Source organism: Nanorana parkeri, unplaced genomic scaffold, assembly GCF_000935625.1.
Source record: "Nanorana parkeri isolate BGI_ZX_2015 unplaced genomic scaffold, ASM93562v1 scaffold798, whole genome shotgun sequence".
Taxonomy (NCBI): Eukaryota; Metazoa; Chordata; class Amphibia; order Anura; family Dicroglossidae; genus Nanorana; species Nanorana parkeri.
In genome coordinates, this window is record NW_017307066.1 from 661,127 (window position 1) to 683,711 (window position 22,585).

General features: G+C 39.5%; 1 protein-coding gene across 1 annotated transcript; it reads right to left on the reverse strand.

Annotated features, from left to right (window-relative positions):
- Positions 1–1,335: 1,335 nt before the first annotated feature.
- On the reverse strand, positions 1,336–21,970 carry CRYBA4 (crystallin beta A4). The gene is made up of 6 exons (XM_018564945.1): positions 21,894–21,970; positions 14,170–14,220; positions 10,144–10,262; positions 7,942–8,083; positions 2,835–2,977; positions 1,336–1,528 (listed from the first exon to the last, which is right to left on the reverse strand). The coding sequence occupies exons 1-6, from the start codon at positions 21,933–21,935 to the stop codon at positions 1,381–1,383; spliced, it is 645 nt and encodes a 214-aa protein (XP_018420447.1). The 5' UTR covers positions 21,936–21,970; the 3' UTR covers positions 1,336–1,380.
- Positions 21,971–22,585: the final 615 nt, after the last annotated feature.

Consider the following 22,585-nt stretch of genomic DNA (forward strand, 5'->3'; position numbering starts at 1 on the left):
GTGATATACTGAGAGCACCACAGCCAGGACAGATCCCGCCAATACTGTCTGGATCCACCCAGCTGTGTGAGTGACAGCTGGCTCTGCCTAGCTAAAGACAGAGGCAGCTGTGCCCGCCCCCTCCCCGTCCGTTCCTCCACTCAGCGCTGGAAGATCGGAGAGGGGAGGTGGGGACAGTCACTGTTCTCTGCAGGAAGATAATCGGAAAGTGAGCGAGCGATGGTATGTGTTCGCTCACTTCCTGATCGATAGAGCCGACCTGTGACAGCTTCTTTGTCACAGGTCGGCTCTAACTATGAGGATGAGTGGTAATCGCTTACCTCATAGTTCTCTTTTAGGCTTTTGCTGAAATTATTTACAGAACCCATGATCAGTGTTGCTTAAGTAGACTATGCACGGTGCAAATTTTGACTGGTTCTTAATGAACAGAGCAGAATTCACACAGTGGGTGCCCCTGTTGGCTCCCTTCTGCCTGGCATCCCTCAATCAGCTGATCGAATGAGAATTCTTGGGCGATCTGAGCTTGCAGCCAATCCGCTGCCAGCTTCGTTCAAGTATTCTGACAGTGGACAGCGGCTGCTGTCAGAATACAATGGAAACAGCAGGGGATTCCTCCATTCACGCTCATAAGCGTGGATGGAGGAATCTGCTATCTTTTCTTCATTCAGCCTGCAGGTTGAATTAAGAAAATATAACCTTGTATACCTGGCTTAAGTCTCAAAGTAGCATAATCAAGAACTGCCAGTGTAGCAAAGCTCTGCCATCACTCCTTAGATCTTTAAAATGCTTCATATAAAAGAGATAATACATGTATAATTATATCTCACTAACATGTATAGTTCCTCGAAGTCTAGGTTGTTACAGATATTAATTTCCGGTCTAAAGGTAGTTTAAATGTGTTAGATGAATCTCTTCCGACTCTGCAAAAATAATCACGGTTTGGAGAAATGTGGAACGTTTGTGGGTAACCACAGAGTTCAACAGATACCAAAAGATCTCAAGGGACGAGGGTCTATTGACTGGGCTGACTTTTTGCTAAAAAGTTTTTTCTGTTCTCGAGTAATATTACTGCTCAGCACAAAGACACTATTAGGAGATGCAGTATACAGGTTGTATACAGTATACAGCCAGTTGAATGATCCCTTCATAATCTTATACATGAAGAGGAAGTCTGCTATTATGTAGCAAAGGTTACCACTCGGGACCAGTATGTCCAATGTAATCAGCTTACTTGCATCATAAGTCCACTACATTCAAATCCAGGCAAAAAAATGAGCATGGCTTTATAAGATGGTAAACAAAAGAAACAACATTTTTATTGACGTTAAGCATCATTTCATTTGTTTTAGGTTAAAATATGTATCTCCATGTAAAAGGTAGTTACTGCTGAATTCTGCGGATGGATTGGATTTGGAAGGTCTGTGCGTGAGATCCCCACTCTCTCCAGTGCTTGTATTCTCCTGAATGACGGTCACACTCCAGGATGTACTGGAAGCCGCGGTAACCAGGATACTGGTAGCACACCCAACTGTAGGGTAATTGAAATAAATCAGATACATATATTTCTAAGTCCTATCCACAGATGCATATCTATGTTTTTAATGTAATCAACATTAAGGAAGAATCCTGAAAAAGTCTTGGTCTGTTAATCAGGTGAATGTAGCTTGTGAATTACATTCACTTTCTTTGTCTGTGATTTACAGATGTATAGCTTACAAAGTAATGCAGACTGTTGGATACTGATGTGCAAGGTTCCTATATGTTCTTGGTAAACTTCTATTGAAATGACACATAAACCTTAAAAAATGTGTCCACCTCTTACCCACATTTACCCCCAGACCTATATCTCCCCCTCTACAGTATGTCCCAGTATTATTTATGTCTTCTTTTACTTTGTTCCTGTAGCAAGAACCAGCTGGTATTACACCCTGTGATATCATCACAGGCAGTTCCTACCAATGTAAGCTACCCCACCTGTCCCCCAGAACTGCATCTCCCAAGAGTCCCATCCCTACACACAGTATGTGGGCAGGCTTTTGGGGATCCAATACAGCAGCATTGTTTTGCTAGGAAAGAAGTAAATGTATGTGAAGTAGGACAGGGAGGGGTGGAGATAGGCATTGTTCTGTAGTGCAGCAGGCAAGGCTGAAAAGGCACTGTGCCATCAGCCCAAACAGAAAGTTAGGAGCACATTAGATTTCTGGAAGATTAACAGGTATTATTCCATACTGTGTACATGTATTCTAGATATGTATTGAATATCTTTTTTAAAGGATAAGTTCACCTTTCACACCATGTTTCATGTTATACCCATATTCAAGGTGTAACATGAAACATGGTCACATCGCAATCCGCACATCTCCATCATGCCCCCCTCTTCCCCACTTGCCTGCATAGCAGGGTTCTTCTCCCCACAGACTGCTGCTATTTTCTTTTTAATGTGGTGCAGCTGTGCATGGCTCCACCCCCACAGAGCCACATCATCCATTCTCAGATCCTTTGATAGGATCTATGGAGGGAGAAACTGCAAGTCCCATCTGATACTGCAGCAGAGGGACTTGTAGTTCTCAGTGGAAGATAAGTGCAGACTTGTAGTCCATTCATACTTCTTTTCATCACTGTTACTAAATGTCCGTACCTTGGGAGTCTGCAGGAGTCAGAGCATTGCACCCTCGATTCATTGGGGGAAAAAAAATACAATTTTTTTTCTTTTATGAATATGTGTGTATTCATTATTTTTCTTAAAAGGTGGAGTTTAACTTTAAACAAATTCTACCCGATATACATTTTAATTCACTAAGCTTTATGACATGCTGTATGCACATATGACTTACGCGCCAGACTGAACACGGAAAGAGCCAACTTCATTGTTACACCAGCCCATGGCCTGCAGGGAGGGATAGTCATCGCTCAACTCTCCTTTTCTTCCCAGGAAATTTTCCTTCTCAAAGATGGTCATCTTGCACTCACGATGGTTCTGAGGGAGTAATAAAGATATTTTTTGTCACTAGAGAAGCATTCAGTGTCCTTGAGAAGGGCAGAAGCTTTTATAGTATCAACCTTATTCAATATACGGTACAAGAGGGCAATTGTTGATTACAAAATGGCAGTAACCTATAGTAACCTGGTAAAAATCACTTTAATGCAATAAGTTCCCTACTGTCTGTTATCATGCAAGACAAAGTATCCTCAAACTGTTACCAATGGTCAGTTGTAGCACTGCTGGACCCAGCATAGCACGCCATAGTGTAATAGGTTGTACACTTACAAATACCTTCACTACACCTACACTTGAGCTTCAGTTTTTTTTTGAAGACTAAATTTAAGTGAGCATCAGGAGTACACTCCAAATCTCCAATTAAAACTTAAAAGCATTGATATATACATAGTACACATATTCTACCTGGTCAGGGCTTTGTTTTCAACTAGTAGTATGCCAAACCAGTCCACCTCGTCGTTTTGTCAGTAACCTGGTGATTTGGGAACCCCTTTTGCTTTTCTGTTAGTATTGCAGGAGATGTATTCTCAAACACACCCACTGCAGACTCATATTTGTCCCTCATACGCAAATAGTCTGATGAATTAAAGTGGCAGTACTAAGAAGTTACTTCCAGCCATCAGGCAGATATAAACCTGCCTTGAAAATTTGAAAATTAATAGAGCAAGCAGAGAGTGGGAATACATTTCACAGCATGGACTTCAAGAAGCAGAGACACCCATCAGCCCTCTCAAACCTAGCTGCCCCAGATAACAGAAAACTATGAGATAACATAATTTGAGGGGGCTTTTTGACTTTAGTATTGCTGTAATATTTGCTGGGTTGTATTAGGGACTCATTGGCTGCTTACACTTATTGATCTTTAAATTATTATCATTATTTATTAATATAAATATAATTTAAATTATGCATTAAGAATACTTTCTTGCTTGTAATGGGTTTTTTATGATGTGAAGGGATTCATTATGATGTATATTCAGAGCAGCAGTACTTCCTCCTACAAATCAGTAGAACATCCTTTATCTACCCTTTCAACTTGGAGGAACCCAAAAATTATTTTTAGCTCTCAGGAAATCTCTGCTAAAAAATTATTATATCTAGGAACTCATGATACGTTAGAGTGATCAGTGTGTTGTAGATGCAGAAAAAATAAAGAAATGAGCATACGAAAAATAATGGCGAAGGAGAGAAGATAATTTTACAACACCCCCCTGCTATATATGACAAAATGATTGTCAATAATTATCATGAGACTAAACAAATAATAATAATGACCAGAAAAGAAACAGACTGTGAAGAGTGTAGTGTCCCCTTACACAAGTGGTCAGTGAAGAAGGACCCCATTGCATTGATGGTCGGTGTAGTACCCCCTTACATTGGTAGTTAATGCAGTAGTGCCCCTTACATTGCTAGTTAGTGGAAAAGTCTTCCCTCACATTAGTGGTAAAAGTAGAAGTCACCCCTAACACTGGATGTCAGTTGAAAATTCTCCCCTGACTTTGATACATAGTCAGTATAGATGGGAAATCTATCCCGTTTTTTTAGAAATTAGGATGCTTGTGTAGTACTCCCTTACATAAGTGGTCAGTGTAGTGCCCCCTAACATTGGTAGTTAGTGGAGTAGTGCCTCCCTTACATTGGAGGGAAGTAGAAGTCCCCCTTAACACTGGATGACAGTTGAAACATGCCCCCGTACATTGATACATGATCAGTTTAGATGGAAGATCAATCCAGTTTTTCTAGAAATTAGGCTGTTTGTAGTTTGCCAAGTGCAGCTTTAACAATAAAGTTTCCAAAATATGACTTGATACTATTGTTGATGTGCATTTATTGCCTTGCTTTTGACAACTAAGAAGGCTGCCAATTATTTTGTCAGGGCACAGCAGAAAGGCGCACAGGACAGGTCTTTCCTAATATTCCACAAGTCACATTAAAAAAAAAATAGTTCTCTTTCAATAAAAATATAATAGATTAAAAAAAAAAAATACTTCTCACAGTCAATAAGCTCAAAACTAATATTTCAGAGTTGCTTTTTTTGGCATCAACTGGGCACCGTGTTTTTTTTTTTTTCACAGTGTCTGGTGGTGAGATCTCTTTAATTTAATTCATAGGACCATCAGACTGCTGTGGTCAGCACAAAGAGGAACTCCCTCCCTGCTGGCTTTTTATTAATATTATGAAGCCAAGACTGCAGCATGCTGTGCTGCCGTTTGTTGACCTGCAGTGGCACACAGTGTGCTGCGATAAAATGCAGCGTGTTTGCATTTTACTGCAGCGCAGCACCCCACCCATCACACACGCATTGTGGTTTGAATGGAACACATAGAAAATTATTGCTTTCTATGTGTCTTAGCAGTGACCTGTGTTAATCCGGCCCCAAAAGTGTAAACAGTGACAGCTCCAGCAGTGTGCGTTACAACACACACTAGAGGAGGTGTCACAACAAACTAACGCAGCGTTTCAGCGTACGGGCTAGTGTGAATGGGCCTTTAGACTTCTGCTGTTATGGGAAGATGGAAATTGAATGGAAGGTTGGAACAGAAAAAGTGAGTCTGCTGGGGCCCCCATGACATACAAAAAGGCAGTGAGAGCCTATTAATCCATCCTATCAATAAGTTAGCCATTTTTGATTGGATTTACCATCATACAGAACCCTTTTTATGTTCACTACTGTGGCCAAGGTCAGGAGATAATCATCACAGGGGTCCCTATAATAACTGTGCAAACCCTTTATGTTAAGCACCTGACTGTAATAATAGAGGTAAGCTTGCCAGCCCTTCAGTTAAATACTACTCTGACTGTTTCATTGTCTACTCTAAGATTCTCTGTCTACTGTTCTTTACTAAGTACAGGAACAAATAATCTTAATAATTATACACCTCCAGGGTAAGTATTTGAATTGTTGCACGCCCTGAGGTTACACTTTTTACTTTCATATATTAACCTACAGCCACCTTTTTCATAGTTCTGTAAACAATAATGAGATTTCAGTTAACTAAATAGGCATTGTTACTTTACACTCCAAGATACCAAACATGTACTAGTATGTACACTCCAAGAGATTTACAAGTTAAAGTGTATGTCTGGGCAAAATAAAATAAAACATGCTCAGTACATTTCTGTAATACAGACACATATCCGCATGTTTTATCTACTTAAAATAGTGCAAATACAGAAAAATACCTGTTGATCTGCCAGAAATCTTTTAGTTTTCACTGACAAATCTGCCTCTGCTGTACTGACATCCCATGCAGTGAGGAGAGGGGGGGGGGGTTCTGTAGTCCATCAGAGAACTACGCAGTGTTGACAACACTAATTGGCATGTCAGTACAGAAGAGGCACTGTGCTGTCAGCTGCTCCTTGATGTTTAAAGGTTTTAGCTTCCTGCAGAATCAGCTGGTCCCCTGAGCACTGGCCCTGACTTTCTGTTTCAGGGTGGCTCCTTTCCCTTGCAGTGTCCTATGGAGCCACTGTTGTGTGTCTAGTAAGTTGTGTGTGTCTCCACAAACAGACACAGCAAGGCAAGTCAGTCCCCTCCCCCAAGCTCCTTCTTCCTCCCTCCTCATGGCCCTTCCTTGTGATCTTGTACTAAAAAGGAAGTTCAGGGAAGACGGGCTGAGTGAGTTGGAGCCAGCTATTTGAACACATGATGACTGTAAGTGTTTGGGAAAAAATGTCAAGAAATACTTTGTTGGACAATGTATATTTGTTTGACCTATATTCATTAATGCAAAAAGGTTTGATAGTTTAATACTACTTTAAACAGCAAGTTAGTAGCACACTGGATTTCTGGCAAATATTTTTCTGCACATGCAGTGTTTTAAAGGGATAAAATAAATAGGGAAATATATACACATACTGCAGAGATTTTCTAAATATTTGTAGTTTTATTTTGCACAGATATACAATTTAACCTGCGGATGTCTTGGTGTGCACACCCTAGTCCATATTCCTGGTAGGTTGGAGTGGTCTGCTTTGGTAAGCATAGCATTTTATTAAAAACTTAAAAGCAAAAAAGAAAAATGTATCCTTATTCTTTCAGCTTTCATTCTATTGACACACTTGTTCAGATCCAATACCTAATCACCTAGAATTGTATGTTCTTCTACAGTATATGTGTGTGCTTTCCAGGGCTGGGTGGGGGCATGTGCCCCAGGTGCCACTGGGTGACTGGATGGATAAGTCCTCCCTTGGGGGGAAGCAACTCTGAACCTTTGCCCCGGGTGACAGAATGTCTAGCTTTCCCACTGGGGCTTTCTTTGGCTGATTCTCTTTCTTCTCACATTTCAGCAACATATTGGCAGATTAACTGGCTTCTGTTATAAATTGGCTTTAGAATATATATGAGTGCGTGGCCCATTAGACTGTGTGTTCCACGAGTCTCTATGGAGCAGTAGAATATGTTGGCACTGTCTAAATGCCATAAATAAATACCGTTGAAGAAGACACAAACAGAGAAAATCTCTGAAAGCAGGCTCACTAACATCCTAGAGACTAGAAGTCTAAAGACGCATATGCATTGATTATTATCTTTGAAAACGAATACCAGATAAATGCCATGGAAAAATAAACAAGAGTATATTAATTTTTAACTGTAGCCCCGGTTCCCTAGCCCCCCGCAAAAAAAAAAAAAAAAAGATTGCCCTGTATGTAGCCCATAATGATATGGAACAATATCTCTAAGCTGAGTTATTAGTGATCATGTTGGTTATATTGAAAACAGTCAGTTCCATATTACATATAGAGATACGATTTGTGCAGGCATAGGGAAAATAATAAAATTTAGGGCAATCAAGGGCGAATCTGTTACCAATAGCTTCTAAATGTCATTATATTTGTAGGCCATTATTGTTAGGCGGTATGAACCTTACTCTATCCTGTCATGTTTAAGTGAAAACTATTATCAGAGGCCCCCTGTGGACTGCTATGTAATGTGTACTTACAGCACAGGCAATTGGTCGGAAGGAGGTCATTCTCTCGACATGGTAAGCGTTGCTGCCACTCCAGGCTTCCCAGCGGGGGTACTCTCCTCTCTCCAGCACAAACTGCTGACCTTGGAATCCTAAGTGCTCATAGCCGACCCAGCTGTGGGAATATAATGCAGACTGTGATTACATTGCATGTGTTAGAGACCTGTGTTATCTGACAGGAAAAAGGCAATTGTATAAGACTAATATTTTGTGCAGTTTTTCTTTTTTAATTGTATACAGAATATTTTATATTTAATTTTTAGTTAACTATGCTAAATTGTTAAGAGCTTGACATTAGTTGCGATGTCTGAATGAATTGAACTACACTGTATTGTGAACAACTAATTGTAACGTGCAAGTTTCTGTAAGTGATTTTGCAGACCATGCAATACAGAATACTTTTTTGCTGCAGTGTATTTTCATCTTTGCAGTCACATATGAGAACCTCCCACTATATGTTTGTTATGTGTTCCCATTTACACAGGATACCTAAAAAATACGTTTAAAGGAGAGCTATGGGGTCAGTGCTTTTCCCCATAGTGCTCCTAAGGGTAACGGGAGGACACAAACTAGCATCCTCCCATCACCCAAAGCTCAGTATACCGCGATCTACAGCTCGCCGTATACTGAGACGCTGCAGCAGGAAGGATCCTGACAATTATGTCTGGACCCACCCAGCTGCGTGAGTGACAGCTGGCTCTGCCTATCTAGAGGGAGAGCCAGCTGTACCCGCCCCCTCCCCCGTCCGTTCTGCCAGTCAATTTTCCTAGTATTTCTCTTTTGTTCAATTTTCTTTGTTCCATCTAAAACAATCCAACTGCCGAAGGCTGTTCAGGCAAAGCCACTTAGGCCCCGTTCCCACTGCGCGATATGCATATTGCGCGATATCGCAAGATTTGCCGCGCGATATCGCGTTCAAGCTTGCATTGAGCAAGCTTGAATCGTGGCTAAATCCGCTCCAAAAAGGGTCCTGCTGTAGCGACACACGACCCGCGATAGCAGGACCCTTTGCCCCATTGAAATGCATTGGAGCGCGATATCGCACGGTAATTTGCCGCGATATCGCGGGAATTACCGCACGATAAATCGCTCAATGTGAACAGGGCTTTACTGGCTATCTCACATTGAACATCCAACCTCCTTCCCAACCAACAGCATTTGGCAGGGGTCATGTGCATGGCTTTTTTTTTTTCACCATACATTAACAGCTAGAGCAATACACAGTTGTTGGCTCAGTCCATTTGCTGGATAATTTATTGAGGCAATGCAAATGCCCTGACTACAAAGTTTAGTAACATGTTACAACCAATTTTATTTTCTTACTGATCTCACTACAGGAAAAGGTTTACTGGTCTTTGAACATAGTCTTTGCTCTCTAGTTTGCTTTTATAGAAAAAAACTTAAATTAGAACTGTGACCAGGCTATAGACATTCAAATATTTACATATTCTTAATCAGCAGTAAATATTATCCCTCACTGACCTCTGTAGCTACATGCACTGCAGAGTATTCAGCCTCAAATTACACAGTGAAACAAGTTCACTTTCATTTTCTTGAATTCGTAGCTTTTGCTGCGACTTATCAGCAGTGACTTGGCAGCCTACCAGCCTTACATTCTCTCTATGGGCCCATCCAAAGTTCCGTGACATAAACGCACTGGACCGCTTAATCAAACCCTTCCCGCATTCTGGGGTAGGAGGGGGCATGATGGTGTTATTTCTTTCAAAACCGCAGACACGCCTCCCACTCATAATGTGATCGCCCACACTGGAACGCCTGATACCGCAATGCCCTGTGTTCCAGTGAGGGGCGATTGAAAATAATTGTGCATGCACTATTTTTGCAGGAAGGGTTTGATTAAGCAGTCTAGTGCATTTATGTCATGAAACTTTGAAATTAACGCACTGAATGGTGTGAACTGGCCCTCAGGGAAAACTCAGAGCAGGTGCACTGGAAGAGGCAAGAAAGAAAGTACTGAGAATTGATAAGAATGACTTCACCACTTTTATTGTGAATTTTGAGGATGAATTGCTCCATATTTTCTGCAGCTGCAGAGGTCAGTGAGGGCTTATTATAAAGTTTATGTACTGCCTGTTAGGAATATGTAAATATTTGAATGTCTAGAGCCTGTCCACAGTTCAACGTTAAACATGTGTGACCAGTATTAATACTTACGCTCCACTCTCTATTTTAAATGAGCGAACAGTTTCAAATCCATATTCCATGATGTTATAGCACTCAGATGTAAACTCATGTCTCCGGCCCTGGAAACATTCTTCATCCCAGGCAATGATCTGAAATGGAAGCAGTAAGAAGTCAAAGCGCAAGTCACATGATGATACAAGGGCACAAGTGACAGACAGCCACAGAGCAAGATGAGGGCAGTGATAAAGGTATATAAGATTTCCCTAGTGATGCTCCTGAATGACAGAAGAAAAACACCAGTGCATGGCCAGTGATATCATTTGTACAGTTTGTCTAATTAAGCCTCATGTCATGGTGAGTCTGGAGGGTAGTTTGGGCTATCAGCGTTTTCATTTTCCTAGGACTTTTATTGAGCAGAACATAATGCTTTTAGAGATATAAATCTAGCGCAGACCTCAGGGAATAGATGTCTGCATGGAGTAATGGTTTACAGCAGCCTGTTTATCTGGAATCACAATGTTGTTTGCTAAGAATTATGGGTAATGATAGCTGACCTAGTAAATTATGTATGTGGCAAGTACTTTCTGTATAGTTATGGTAAAAATGAAGTATTGGTCTCTATACAGTATTTAGAATATAAAAATTACATTAAAACTGATCAGGATAAGTGTATGTCTTTATCCCACAGGGAAAGTGAAATTCGCCTGTTGATCCTTTTAACTGGACAATGCTCAAATGACCTGACCACTCTGTTATTATGCCATCGGGAGTAGAAATGAAGCCATCTCTAAATGGAAATAGTTTATAATAAATACTGGGAGACTTATAACCTGCTACAACTAGCTTACAAATCCTGTCTAAATTTATTCTGGTTATTTGTGGTCCAAAATGTCATGTAGCCCCTTATATTCTGTGTGTACAAATATACAAATGACATGACCATACAGTATTGATATAGCAATGTGACATACGAGCAAATCGGCAATTGTGAGTAGTATTATCCTTAGGTAGTAAGAAATGTCATAAACCTGTACTAAAAGACATGGTCCCTGTCAATTCCCTACAGAAAATGGTAATTGTCCGACTGTAATGTTGATTCAAAGGCTTTACTATTTTAAGTCACTTATTTTGGAGCACATATTCAGATCAGGAATTCTGCATAGAAGAATAAAAGTCAGTGTAGAAGACAGAGATCAGTCCATAAAAAAACTCACATTTCAGTTATAGGTTGATAAAACCACCCACTGGCTTTTTATATCTTTAAGCTGTGTTCTAACCTAAACCTACAAGGCAATGCTACCGGTGCCTTGTAAAATGTAACCATGTGTTGGGCATTCCTATTGAGAATAATGGACATACAGTAGCTGGTATTCTCATGGCTATTACCAATGCTTGTAAAATATTTTAGAAGAAATTATACTGATGCTGCACATAGACACTGCCCACTGGCAACGAGGAGAACACTAAATCTGCATCTAAAGCCTGTAATTACATTTGGAAAATTGATAAGGGTAGAGGGGCAGATATGAGGGCCTGAAATATGCGGTTCTTTAGAATGTACACTTAATATTTTAGGTTTGAAATATGATTGCAGATTGCTGATCTGTTCTGAATGTGCTGGCTACAGGGCTGTCTCCACTAAAGTCTCTTGACAGGCATTAGGAATCAGTCAGAAATTTAACTAACAAGCAAGTGTGGCACTTCCTGGGATCACATCCAAGATCTGTTTGATTTGTGCTTCTGTTATGTGCACTGCTCTGTTTTGGCACTTGCATTTGTCTCCTCTAAGCCTTCTTTGTATTTGCACCTTTTTTGTTTGCCTTCTTTATTGAATTCCTGTCTTAGTGAATCGTGCCCTTTGCCTTTTTTTCCTCTCTTGATCCAAGTCCTATCTGGTCAGTGTTGTTCATTGTACCACTTCTTAGTTTGTTTACAATCCTACTTTTGTTAATCCTCTGTCCCTGGCTCCTGCATGTGTCCCCCTAATTATAATCTAGTGCAGGGGTAGCCAAACTCCGGCTCTCCAGCTGTGGTGAAACTACAAATCCCATGATGCATCTCTCTCCGGGAACATGTCTGTGGCTGTGAGAATCTTGCAATGCCTCATGGGATGTGTAGTTCCACCACAGCTGGAGGGCCGGAGTTTGGTTACCCCTGATCTAGTGTGTTTCCTGTCATTTGCCTTGGTTACTATCCCTCTTCTTACATCTTGTTTCCCCTTTCAGTGCCCTAATTAGGTGTCTGTCCTCTAATGTGTATTGCTTATGTTTAGTCTATTGTTTTCCATTGTCTGCTGAACCCTATTGCAGCTGGTTGTGTCCTTCTCTTCTTTTATTTCCTATCCATGCTGTTGCTAGCAAGGCAATATTGAGCATCACACAAGTAGACATCCTTCCAGCTCTAAAAAGACCAAGCGATTCGGTTCCAGTTCCTTTATGAAAGCCAGCTCTTAATTAGAATCATCTGGCAATGCAGTATATTCTGATATTTCTACCTTTCTGATCTTAATTTGTGATCCTGCCTGTCTTTCCTGTTCACCTGTTTCAATCTTAGTTTAGTATATATTTAACCTCTTTCTCCCAAGCCACAGCCCTAGGACCCAGCAAACGTGTAAGCCACAATCAGTGGAGCCCCACTGATCATCCTAATCTAATAAAAAGGAATACCAATGGTGGATGAGTTGAACACTTGACACTGGTATTCAAGCGAACTTCCAGCTTTGAAAGTGCTCATTGCTGCCTGGTACTTTATATTAGGTCTAGAACCTGTTACATGCTAGTTCTTTAAATGTTTGTTCATAGTCTATGGGTAGGCATGGACAGGTAGATTACTCCTAAAGAATGTCTGGGGAGATATCTACCAAGTTATCAGAACACTGGGATCACTGTCATTTTTGCATTACGGCAACAGCTCTACACATATGACACTTTCCTCCTTTTCTATTATATCTACTTCCAGGGAAATTTTCCTCTAGATGTGCTGATTATCCACTCTCAGGAGATCAAAATTGGCCCAATTATTACAAACTTTGTTTAAAATTAGGACCATTGCTTGTTATAATTAGGCTTTTTATTTCCATTTTAAATGTTGAATGCTTATGTTTCCCTCCATGAATGTGTGGGGCCGGAACTAATTTAGACCATCTTCATGCTACAAATCAGAATGTTTTGAAGAACATACAATAGCTAATGTACCAGTGAAGGTTTGGATGGACACTGAGATTTCATGGCCGAGGTTCCCAGTCTGCCTACTGAGCACCTTTGAGGTATTCGCTATCACCTTTAAATTAAGATGTAAACATGTTTTTGGCATTTGTTCCCAAATCTCTGTTATGGTGGCCATACAACTGGCGATTATGTACGATAATCGCGGGAAATCCCGTGATCGTACGATAATCGGCAGGTGTATGGAAGGCGTGCGACCGTTTCTACTGTACAGTCGCACGTCTTTTGTCTTACAAGCACGTTGGAAAACCAGCCGAAAATCGTATGATTTTCGGCCGGTTAGTGGCGTGCTCGTAAGACAAATGCCGCAAAGGGCCGATGTGCGCAAGCGTTGGAATCATCGGAATCATCGCATAGGAATCACAGCATTGGAATCATCGGAAGCCCTCCCCTCAGTGGGGAGAGCTTGCGATGATCACAAGTACGATCTGCCTGTCCAAGATGGACGTACGAGCTTTTAATTACCTTACAACCATCGCAAGACGAAAGTCGTGCAATTGTTGTAAAGTGTATGGGCAGCTTTAGCTGGAAGGCTAAAAAGTGTGAATTTTGTTTAACCATTTGATTTTAGCCAACACTGAAATTATCTTTCATTTTTTGGATATCCTTGACATTTAGCAATAGCCTATTAAACATTTGGTATGGCTATTTGGTGACTAACTTTACCTGGGAGTCTTATTTCAAGATCAGTTGTTGTTGTTGTTGTTGCATAGTTTGCCTTTGTTTGCAGTGTCACAATGAAATGCTAGATATATAATATTTATAAATTTAAATGTAAGTTTAGAACAAATTGTGTTGTATTTTAGGCACCGTAAATACAGAAGAAAAATACCTTCCAGTGGCCAGCAAATTTAGTACAATGTTGAGTCATATTGGCTCTGTCCTGCAGAGAAAGAAAAATGAACATTATTTACAAATTGCTAATACTGACTTTTTATTTAACACTTTTATCTTCATAATATGCAGTATATATACAGTATATGAGTGCATCGCATACTATTGCTTTCATGTCTTTGAGTAATAGCACCCTTTCTTGGCTTTATAGAAATCAATTGACTTAATTTATTTATAAAAGTATTGTGTTTGTCTGGTGTCTTCTAAGGGTGCTCAGTTATAATAATGCCTTTAATGGAAAGTGTTCACATGGTCACATGGTATCCCGTAAGTCTGCAATACAGAGTTTGCTTAGCGCACCACCCTTTATAATAAATAGCCAATCTGGCATTCCTCTTTGTGTCCCTGTGCACATAAAACTTCTTATTCCTGATACCAGATTGTGAGCTGTGACCATGCAACCATGCTATGCTATGTTAACATGCATGTAGGCAAAGCAACATGTTTGCTTCCTTCCCCTGCAGCATACTGTATACCCATAATTTATTTGCTCTCTTTCCAGTCCATTCAGCTACAAGGGATGAATGTAGTCAGAGGGAAGCATACGGAAAGTAGGTATGTACTGTGGACAGAGTACCATTGCCATGCATGTGACCAGGCATATGATATAGATGTCACACTGATGTTTCAGGACCATACAGAAACTTTTTACTTCCTTCATCCCTGGCCAGATTAGGAAGCCCTACATTATTTAAAAGCCTATTGCTGAATTTAAGTGTATTTCCACCTTTTACAGTAATATTACAGAGATTCCCACCATATGTATGTCTTGCCATTCACACAGCATCCCTAACAATAGGTTTTTTTTTTAATTCTTACTTTTTTAGTCGTTTCTTTGAAGAAGGTTTATACATAGGGCACCATAGACAGCATCTATTGTTTAGAATAGATGGCAATGTGCAGATGAGGAAGAGATTGAGGGGCAGATTTTTAAAAGGACATTAACATACAAGTACCACCAAAGCCTTGAGGTCGTTATCCCTTTGTTAGGACAGATAGTGTCCAGATCTGGTTTACAACAGATAATGAAATCTGTCAGCACAGTACAGACACATTACATAGAAGGTGAAAGCTAGCTGTGATTTTTCAGCAAGTAAAAAGGTAAATAGAATAGGCTATGTAGCATGTAACAAATTGGTGTAAATAGTTTACAATAGTTTAAATACACTAAGTCCTCACTTTATTTTACTGTGATGTGATTTATAATTGTTTTTTCTTGCAATTCCATCAGCAAATGGGAAGAACTAAGTACACAAAATCAATTACTACATTTAAACGTTTATAACTGCTATGTTACTCCAGGATTTTCTGTATCTTCTTCATGTAAACAACATGGCCAATGTCAAATTAATCCATCTTTTTCCTACATATATTGGAGCTCCATCTCATTTATGCCTAGCGTGCCACATTCATACTATTAGTGCTCAATTCACCATTTAGACCTTTATTTGCTGTGATCTTTCTATTTCCATTGACCTAAACTTAAACATGCTATGCAACTACAGTTTATCTTCTACCAGTGTCTTCTTCCCTTAATGGAATAAAGGAATAATGTCACCAGCACACCAGTTTTTGTTAGTCAATGATCCATTTTAATGGCACATTGCCATCCAATACACAAGCGCTTTCGGGGCCGCAGGGGGTCCCCTTCATCAGGCTCAGAATGACACTTCAATAACAGATACATCAACCTTATATAGGCATCAAACAGTGAGAGAAAAAAACAATAAACCACTCCCATACACAATGACATCACTGGATCCATTCCCACCACAATAGATTCAAAAATTTGAAAACCACCACCAACCTTAAGCATTGCAGCTGTACCGAGGCGCAGGGAGAAAACCGGGCCGTTGGTCGGCCAGGGAATGGATCCAGTGATGTCATTATGTATGGGAGTGGTTTATTGTTTTTTTCTCTCACTGTTTGATGCCTATATAAGGTTGATGTATCTGTTATTGAAGTGTCATTCTGAGCCTGATGAAGGGGACCCCCTGCGGCCCCGAAAGCGCTTGTGTATTGGATGGCAATGTGCCATTAAAATGGATCATTGACTAACAAAAACTGGTGTGCTGGTGACATTATTCCTTTATTCTGTGATTCACACGGTGCCTTCCGTGGTCACTACAAGCACCCACCCAGCTTGGGGTTACTCTGGTTAGGAGTGCAGCAAGACATCCTGTTTTTGAAGTTTCTTCCCTTAATGTTCTGACCCGTATCTTTTGCTACTCATACACTATCTAATTTTCATTACAATGCAAGAAGTCTATGTATGCTAGTATTAGAAATAAGTAAACACAAGACAAAATAATCTCACATGAAAGAGATAATAAAGACACGTACTGTTTGAGAATGACTCACAGATTAAGTATGGAACAATAAGTAAATGTGTTAATATGTGAAGGACTATGTTTTTGGAAGTCCTACATGGCAATCATCCAGGACTAAAGCTTAAAAGCTCACATCTTTAGCAAAGACACTAGGGGGTTGATTTACTAACCTTATAAACACGCCACGAACAAGTATACACCTCTGTAGTGTGTTCACTCCCAGCATGATCTATTGGTGGAATCTAGACACCTTTGTAGTGTGTACACACCCAGCAGGTGTGTTGTGCAAAGCCCTGCATGAATTGCAAGGTGATGTTGTGTAAATTAGCTCTACATTGTGTTGCTTGCGTTGATGAATGCAGGAATGTAAATGCATGAGCTAACCATTTTTGTCTAAACTGTGAAGCAGCATTATATATGCATCATGTGCATGAATTTTCCATATATGGCATTAGTGGAAATATGCTTTTAGAGACTTTTTGGTTGATAAATACGTTTTGCGGTGTAAAAATCACACGCACCTAGTGCGTGCGTGTGTTTAGGTTAGTAAATCACCCCCTAGGTCCCATCACTTCCCATGTCCAACTGCCACTATCTGGACCCAGCAGATGGAACGCTAGTCTCCTTTTTGCCAAAAATCTGAAGCACTTAATATATGCACATTGTATGAATATGTGGGACACACTTCTCTGCCCTTGCGACTCCATATGAACTTTCAGTAGCAAAGTAATACTATTCATATGCTAATATATACTAGTTTAATACATTGTGCTTTCATACCACAATGTTTTCAGAGCATTTAGGAATTTCTGAAAGAAAGCCCAGCACTAGCTCTGCATTTGTTAATTGTGCCTTCAGACAGACAATCTATAAAGCACCATCTATATCAGGGATACACTCCAAAGATATGCTTGTTGGTAAACTTGCTCCTGTCTAATTTAGCCCTAGTATGTGTGTGGTATGTAGATTGTAAGCTCCTTGAGGACAGGGACTAATGTGAATGAATAGTATATAATGTGCTGCATAAATTGAAATCATTACATAAATACCTGTAATGATAATAACACAGGCACCTCCTGGTGCCTGATCACCAGCTCATTTACCCAGAGATCTTTAAATCCCTATGCATTTGTCAACCGCATGGGTTTTTCCCAGTCCTGCATTTCTTTACTGGCCAGTACAGCCACTTTTTTAAAGTGCTAACTGGAAAGTGCAAGGGGAGGAGATGTCCAACCAGCTATTCGCCAGGAAGCCATGTGATTAATAATTTTCTAACAAAGAGTCAGGGATTGGGGATTCCTGAAAACCCTTAAGAACCTTGGTTTAGGAACCTGGAAATTACAAAGTAATTGAGCCCACTTGTTCACTTTCAGTTATATCTAATTTCAAATCTAACCATCAGTAATTTATGCTAAAATGGTCAATACATTTATATTGTAAAAGAAAGAGTTTACCCTTATCTTCATTTCTGCCTTGTATGCACTCTAATAATAAGTAATGGTAGCTGTCCCTGTTTCACTTTAGCTTTTTCTATATTTATGTTCACAGGTGGCCATGATTATGATATGACTTGTCATGAGTCACAGTTATATGCATAAACAGAGACGGATCAAAGATCTATGTATATTGCTACAACTGTTAACTCTGATTCACAGGAAAGAACAATGATTCTTATCACTGTATACACAAAAGCAGGCTACATTTGGAAATTTTTCAGCATTATAAAATAAGTCTGCAGTAAATATGTCTATTTGGAGCACATTACTCTTGGTAAAACAATGTTTTTAGTTGTTTTTTTTTATGAAGTCATTGAAAAATGTGGCATATTTTATATTTCATCTTCTCCGAGTTATGCCCTTGCTCTGCAGAAGTGATTATTGAGAAGTGTGCCAGCTTAGCCAGTCATGCTATGATTTATTATTCAAGCACAATTCATTTTTAGCAGCACAGCATGGATGGGATCATGATAAAGGCTATATTGTAAGTGAAACTAAATCACTGTTTTAGTTGTCTAGTGCAAAAAAAAAAAAAAAGATGTTCATTGACCCATAGCAACCAGTCACAAATCAACTGACATAGGTATTAAGATGTCTGTCTGGCTTTAAACTATTGCCTAACAAGGAAACTTGCTGCATTATTTACATGCATACACAGGGGAAATATAAAGGAGAACTATGAGATGAGTGCTTTTCACTCATCCTCATAGTTCTAGCCGACGTGTGACAATTAAACTGTCACAGGTCGGCTTAGTAGAGCGGAAAGAGAGCGAACACATAGCATCGTTCACTCACTTCTCGATCCTGTCACGGCTCTCTGCCGTGACAGGATCGAGAAGTGAGTGAACGATGCTGCCGTGACAGGGGAGGGACTGGATTCCCGCCTCCCCTCTCTGATCCTCCAGCGCTGACTGGCGGAACGGACGGGGAGGGGGCGGGTACAGCTGGCTCTGCCTCTAGATAGGCAGAGCCAGCTGTCACTCACGCAGCTGGGCGGATCCAGACATAATTGTCAGGATCCGCTTCAGCTGCGGCGTCTCAGTATACTGTGAGCACTAGCTCGCGGTATACTGAGCTTTGGGTGATGGGAGGACGCTAGTTTGTGTCCTCCCATTACCCTAAGGAGAACTATGGGGAAAAGCCCTAACCCCATTGTTCTCCTTTAAAGAAACAGCTCACCCTAAACTGAAATTTGTCTTGTGGATGAAATGATGGTGGCAAAATGTACTTGCCATGGAGTATCTCACTCCTCCAACCAAGGAGTCTCACTCCTATTTTGACAGGTGGAGTCTAAATACCGCTGTAGCAACTTCCATTTAATACCAAAAAAAAAACATTCATGTGGCAAAACCTACTATGATTAAGCCTTTTCGGCGAAACATATCAGAGCCTGTGGATTTTGTCATGCTTGTAACGTTTTAGATTCCTGGGAATAAACTTTTTACATTCAGGTCCTGGCTGCTAAGTGTGGCTTTACATACATTAGATCAACTGGGAAGATGTTAACTCCCTTATAATGGCTATGCCATAAGCCAGACTTGGGAAGGCAGATGCAATGATCTCTCCAACAGAGTTGTACAGAGATATAAAAGGGTGATGGATGGATCAACGCAATGGTATCCACACAAAATCAAAATCAGTTTTAGAAAAACTGACTCTTTACATTTAGAAATGTTCATTGTGAAACTTACTCATTGTATGTGTATATTTTTTAACAATCAGTCTTTGTTATTCTTTCTTCTGTTTACATATATTTATTTTATTTATTAGTATTTTTATTATAGGGGTAAAACGTGCAACTTGTGAGTGGCAAGTGTGAGTCAGTGCTATCTTAATGTTCAGTGTCAGGAACAGTTAGCAATTGCAATGCTAATGCTGGGCTTTCTTAATAGACAGCACAAAAAAACTGTACATATGGATTGTGTGCAAATAAAAGCAATTTTATAAAAACCTAAGATGATAACCTTAAAAAAACAACTTTATAAACTTGACTAGAAATCACTACGGTTTCCCCTTAATACTAATAGCCCTTGCCTTCTGCTAGAGTTGCTCATATCTGATGCATTTATAGACTGTGAAATGGAAGCTTTAAACTAGATAGCCTGTCACTGCTATGCCACAAGATATATACCAAATTGAAAATAAATGGTGCGGTTTTAATTAAGCTGATATCCAAATTAAAAACATCATCTGCATGTTTCCAGATTAAAGGTTGGTACATCATGATACAACTCCATCTAATTTCCCATCAGTGATTAGCTTTCCAAATACCCAACTCTGACAAATGTTATATAAGCTTTTACTGAAACAGTGCAGCGTATATTCTGACTGAAACCATAAAATCAAGGGGAAACGGATATATTTTAAACAGTTGACAGATCTGTTGCTGTAAGCGCATTCCGTCATCTGTACTTGAGCAAATCAGGCTATTTCTCATGTCAGAATGTTTGCCTGGGTATTGTAATTTGACTGGCTGGAGAGCATGATTGATATGTGAATGCTGGTCTCCTGGAGAAATGTCCTATAAATGGACACAAGTTAGTTTATTGTCTTATAACTTAGTTACTCTTTTTAACTCGGTCCTACCATAATGGCCAACATTGTGTGTGTGTGTGTGTGTGTGTGTATATATATATATATGTATATATTTATACAATATTTTAATTTTGCATGTTGATTATCTTATTTTTTTAATCGGATGTTTTATAATTATACCCAAATTAAAGTCCAAATTAGCCAGATATGGATTCAGCCCAGACCCCTTGAATCATACACCTGATTTTTGAATGTATTCATTTGCACTTAAATATCATTACAGAAAGAGATAATAGGATGGAACACTGGATTTATTATTCAATCCTAAATGCTCTTATTTGCATGATAGCGAATCTCTATTTTAACGGACATCAAATCTTTAGTAGTCATTGTCATGTTCATCTGCACTCTTTATCAGTAAGGTAAAGTAAGGAGCAATCATAATATGCAAAGTTCCGTAACAGCAATTGACTAAATAATCGAAAACTATTTAGCATTTTCAATTATTTAATGTTTGAAGTATATAATACTTTTTTTGTGTTGGCAGCTGTAGCAATACAACATTTTTTTAAGTGCAGAAGTGTTTGTTAATATATTTTGACAGCAATTGAGTAGCATTTTACTTTACTGAAGTCAGATCAGACATGAGATGCATTTTAATTGGACAATATAGTTTACTGTACTCGGCATATCAGGGTTCATTTACTAAAGGCAAGTAGACTGTTCACTTTGTAAGGAATTTGCTCTTAACTTAGTAAATTCAGTGAAACTTCACCCAGCATACCCAATCATGTGCAACAAAACTAAAAAGAAGAGTGTTTTTGTTTACACATGATTGGAAGATGGAAGTCAGCAATGCTTCACCTCATTCACTAAACTAAGGGGAAACTTCTCTTACAAAGTTCAAACTCCCATGCACAGTGTATAGCCTATTTGCCTTTAGTAAATCAACCCCATTACATCTGATCTTTACAGTCCCTAAGAAAGCCTACACGTTTCAATATTAATCCTATAAAGTTTTCTCATAAAAACCTAATCTGTTTCTCACATACTCTTTGTACTATCCATTGCCATCTACATTGTGCAATGTATCATTCTCACCTAGCTTTTTGCTAAACTACTTTGAATATTTGAATATGCCCGTGGTGTATAATAAAGATATTTTAGCTATATAGGAAGACTTTGCACTTGCTGTCTACTACTTAATATGTAAACTTAGGAAACTTTTGCCTCTCTCTTCTATAGAACCTAAAACAGCCTTGGCCAAACTTCTTTGCAGTTTATGAAAATATGGCCCTTACCTTGCTGAGATCAAGCAGCTGAGAGTCCGATGTAGGCAACATGCTGAGTGGATGATGTACTGGGGTTTATATAGCCTGCTGAATGGGTCATAGACAGTTAGAGACAGCTTTACTGAAACCCCTCAGTCAGCACATGCAGGGAGGCCTCGTTCAGGACTTCTGCGGCCTAAACAATGAATATAATCTATACAGGAGGTACTAATGTATAGAAGTGCAAGCCAATCACATTTACATTGAGACAGCCATATATAATTTGGTCCACAGGATTTGTAAATATACATATATGACTTAATGCATGGATTAAAATAGCACAGCCTTGTATAGATCATACCAGCACGCTTTATGTGCCTATCAGTGTTGTGGTATACGTGATATAAATGAATTGATTTCTGATACTGACAGAGTGTCATAGGTAAAGAACGACTTATTTTTTCACACGATATTAACTCGAAAACATGTTATTTAGAGATGAAAGTGAACAAATGACTAAAGCTAAACAGCAGATCTCTAGTGCCACTAAGAGGAAAGATTCCAGAGGAAACCAAAACAGCAAAAGACAGCTATAGGAGGAAGAGATATCATCAACATTCTTTTGTAATGCACAGCAGGCTACCTACCGGTGTAGAGATGTATGCATGTCATCTTATCAATGTTACAAATGTAAACAAACAGAAATGAAAACAACTCTCATC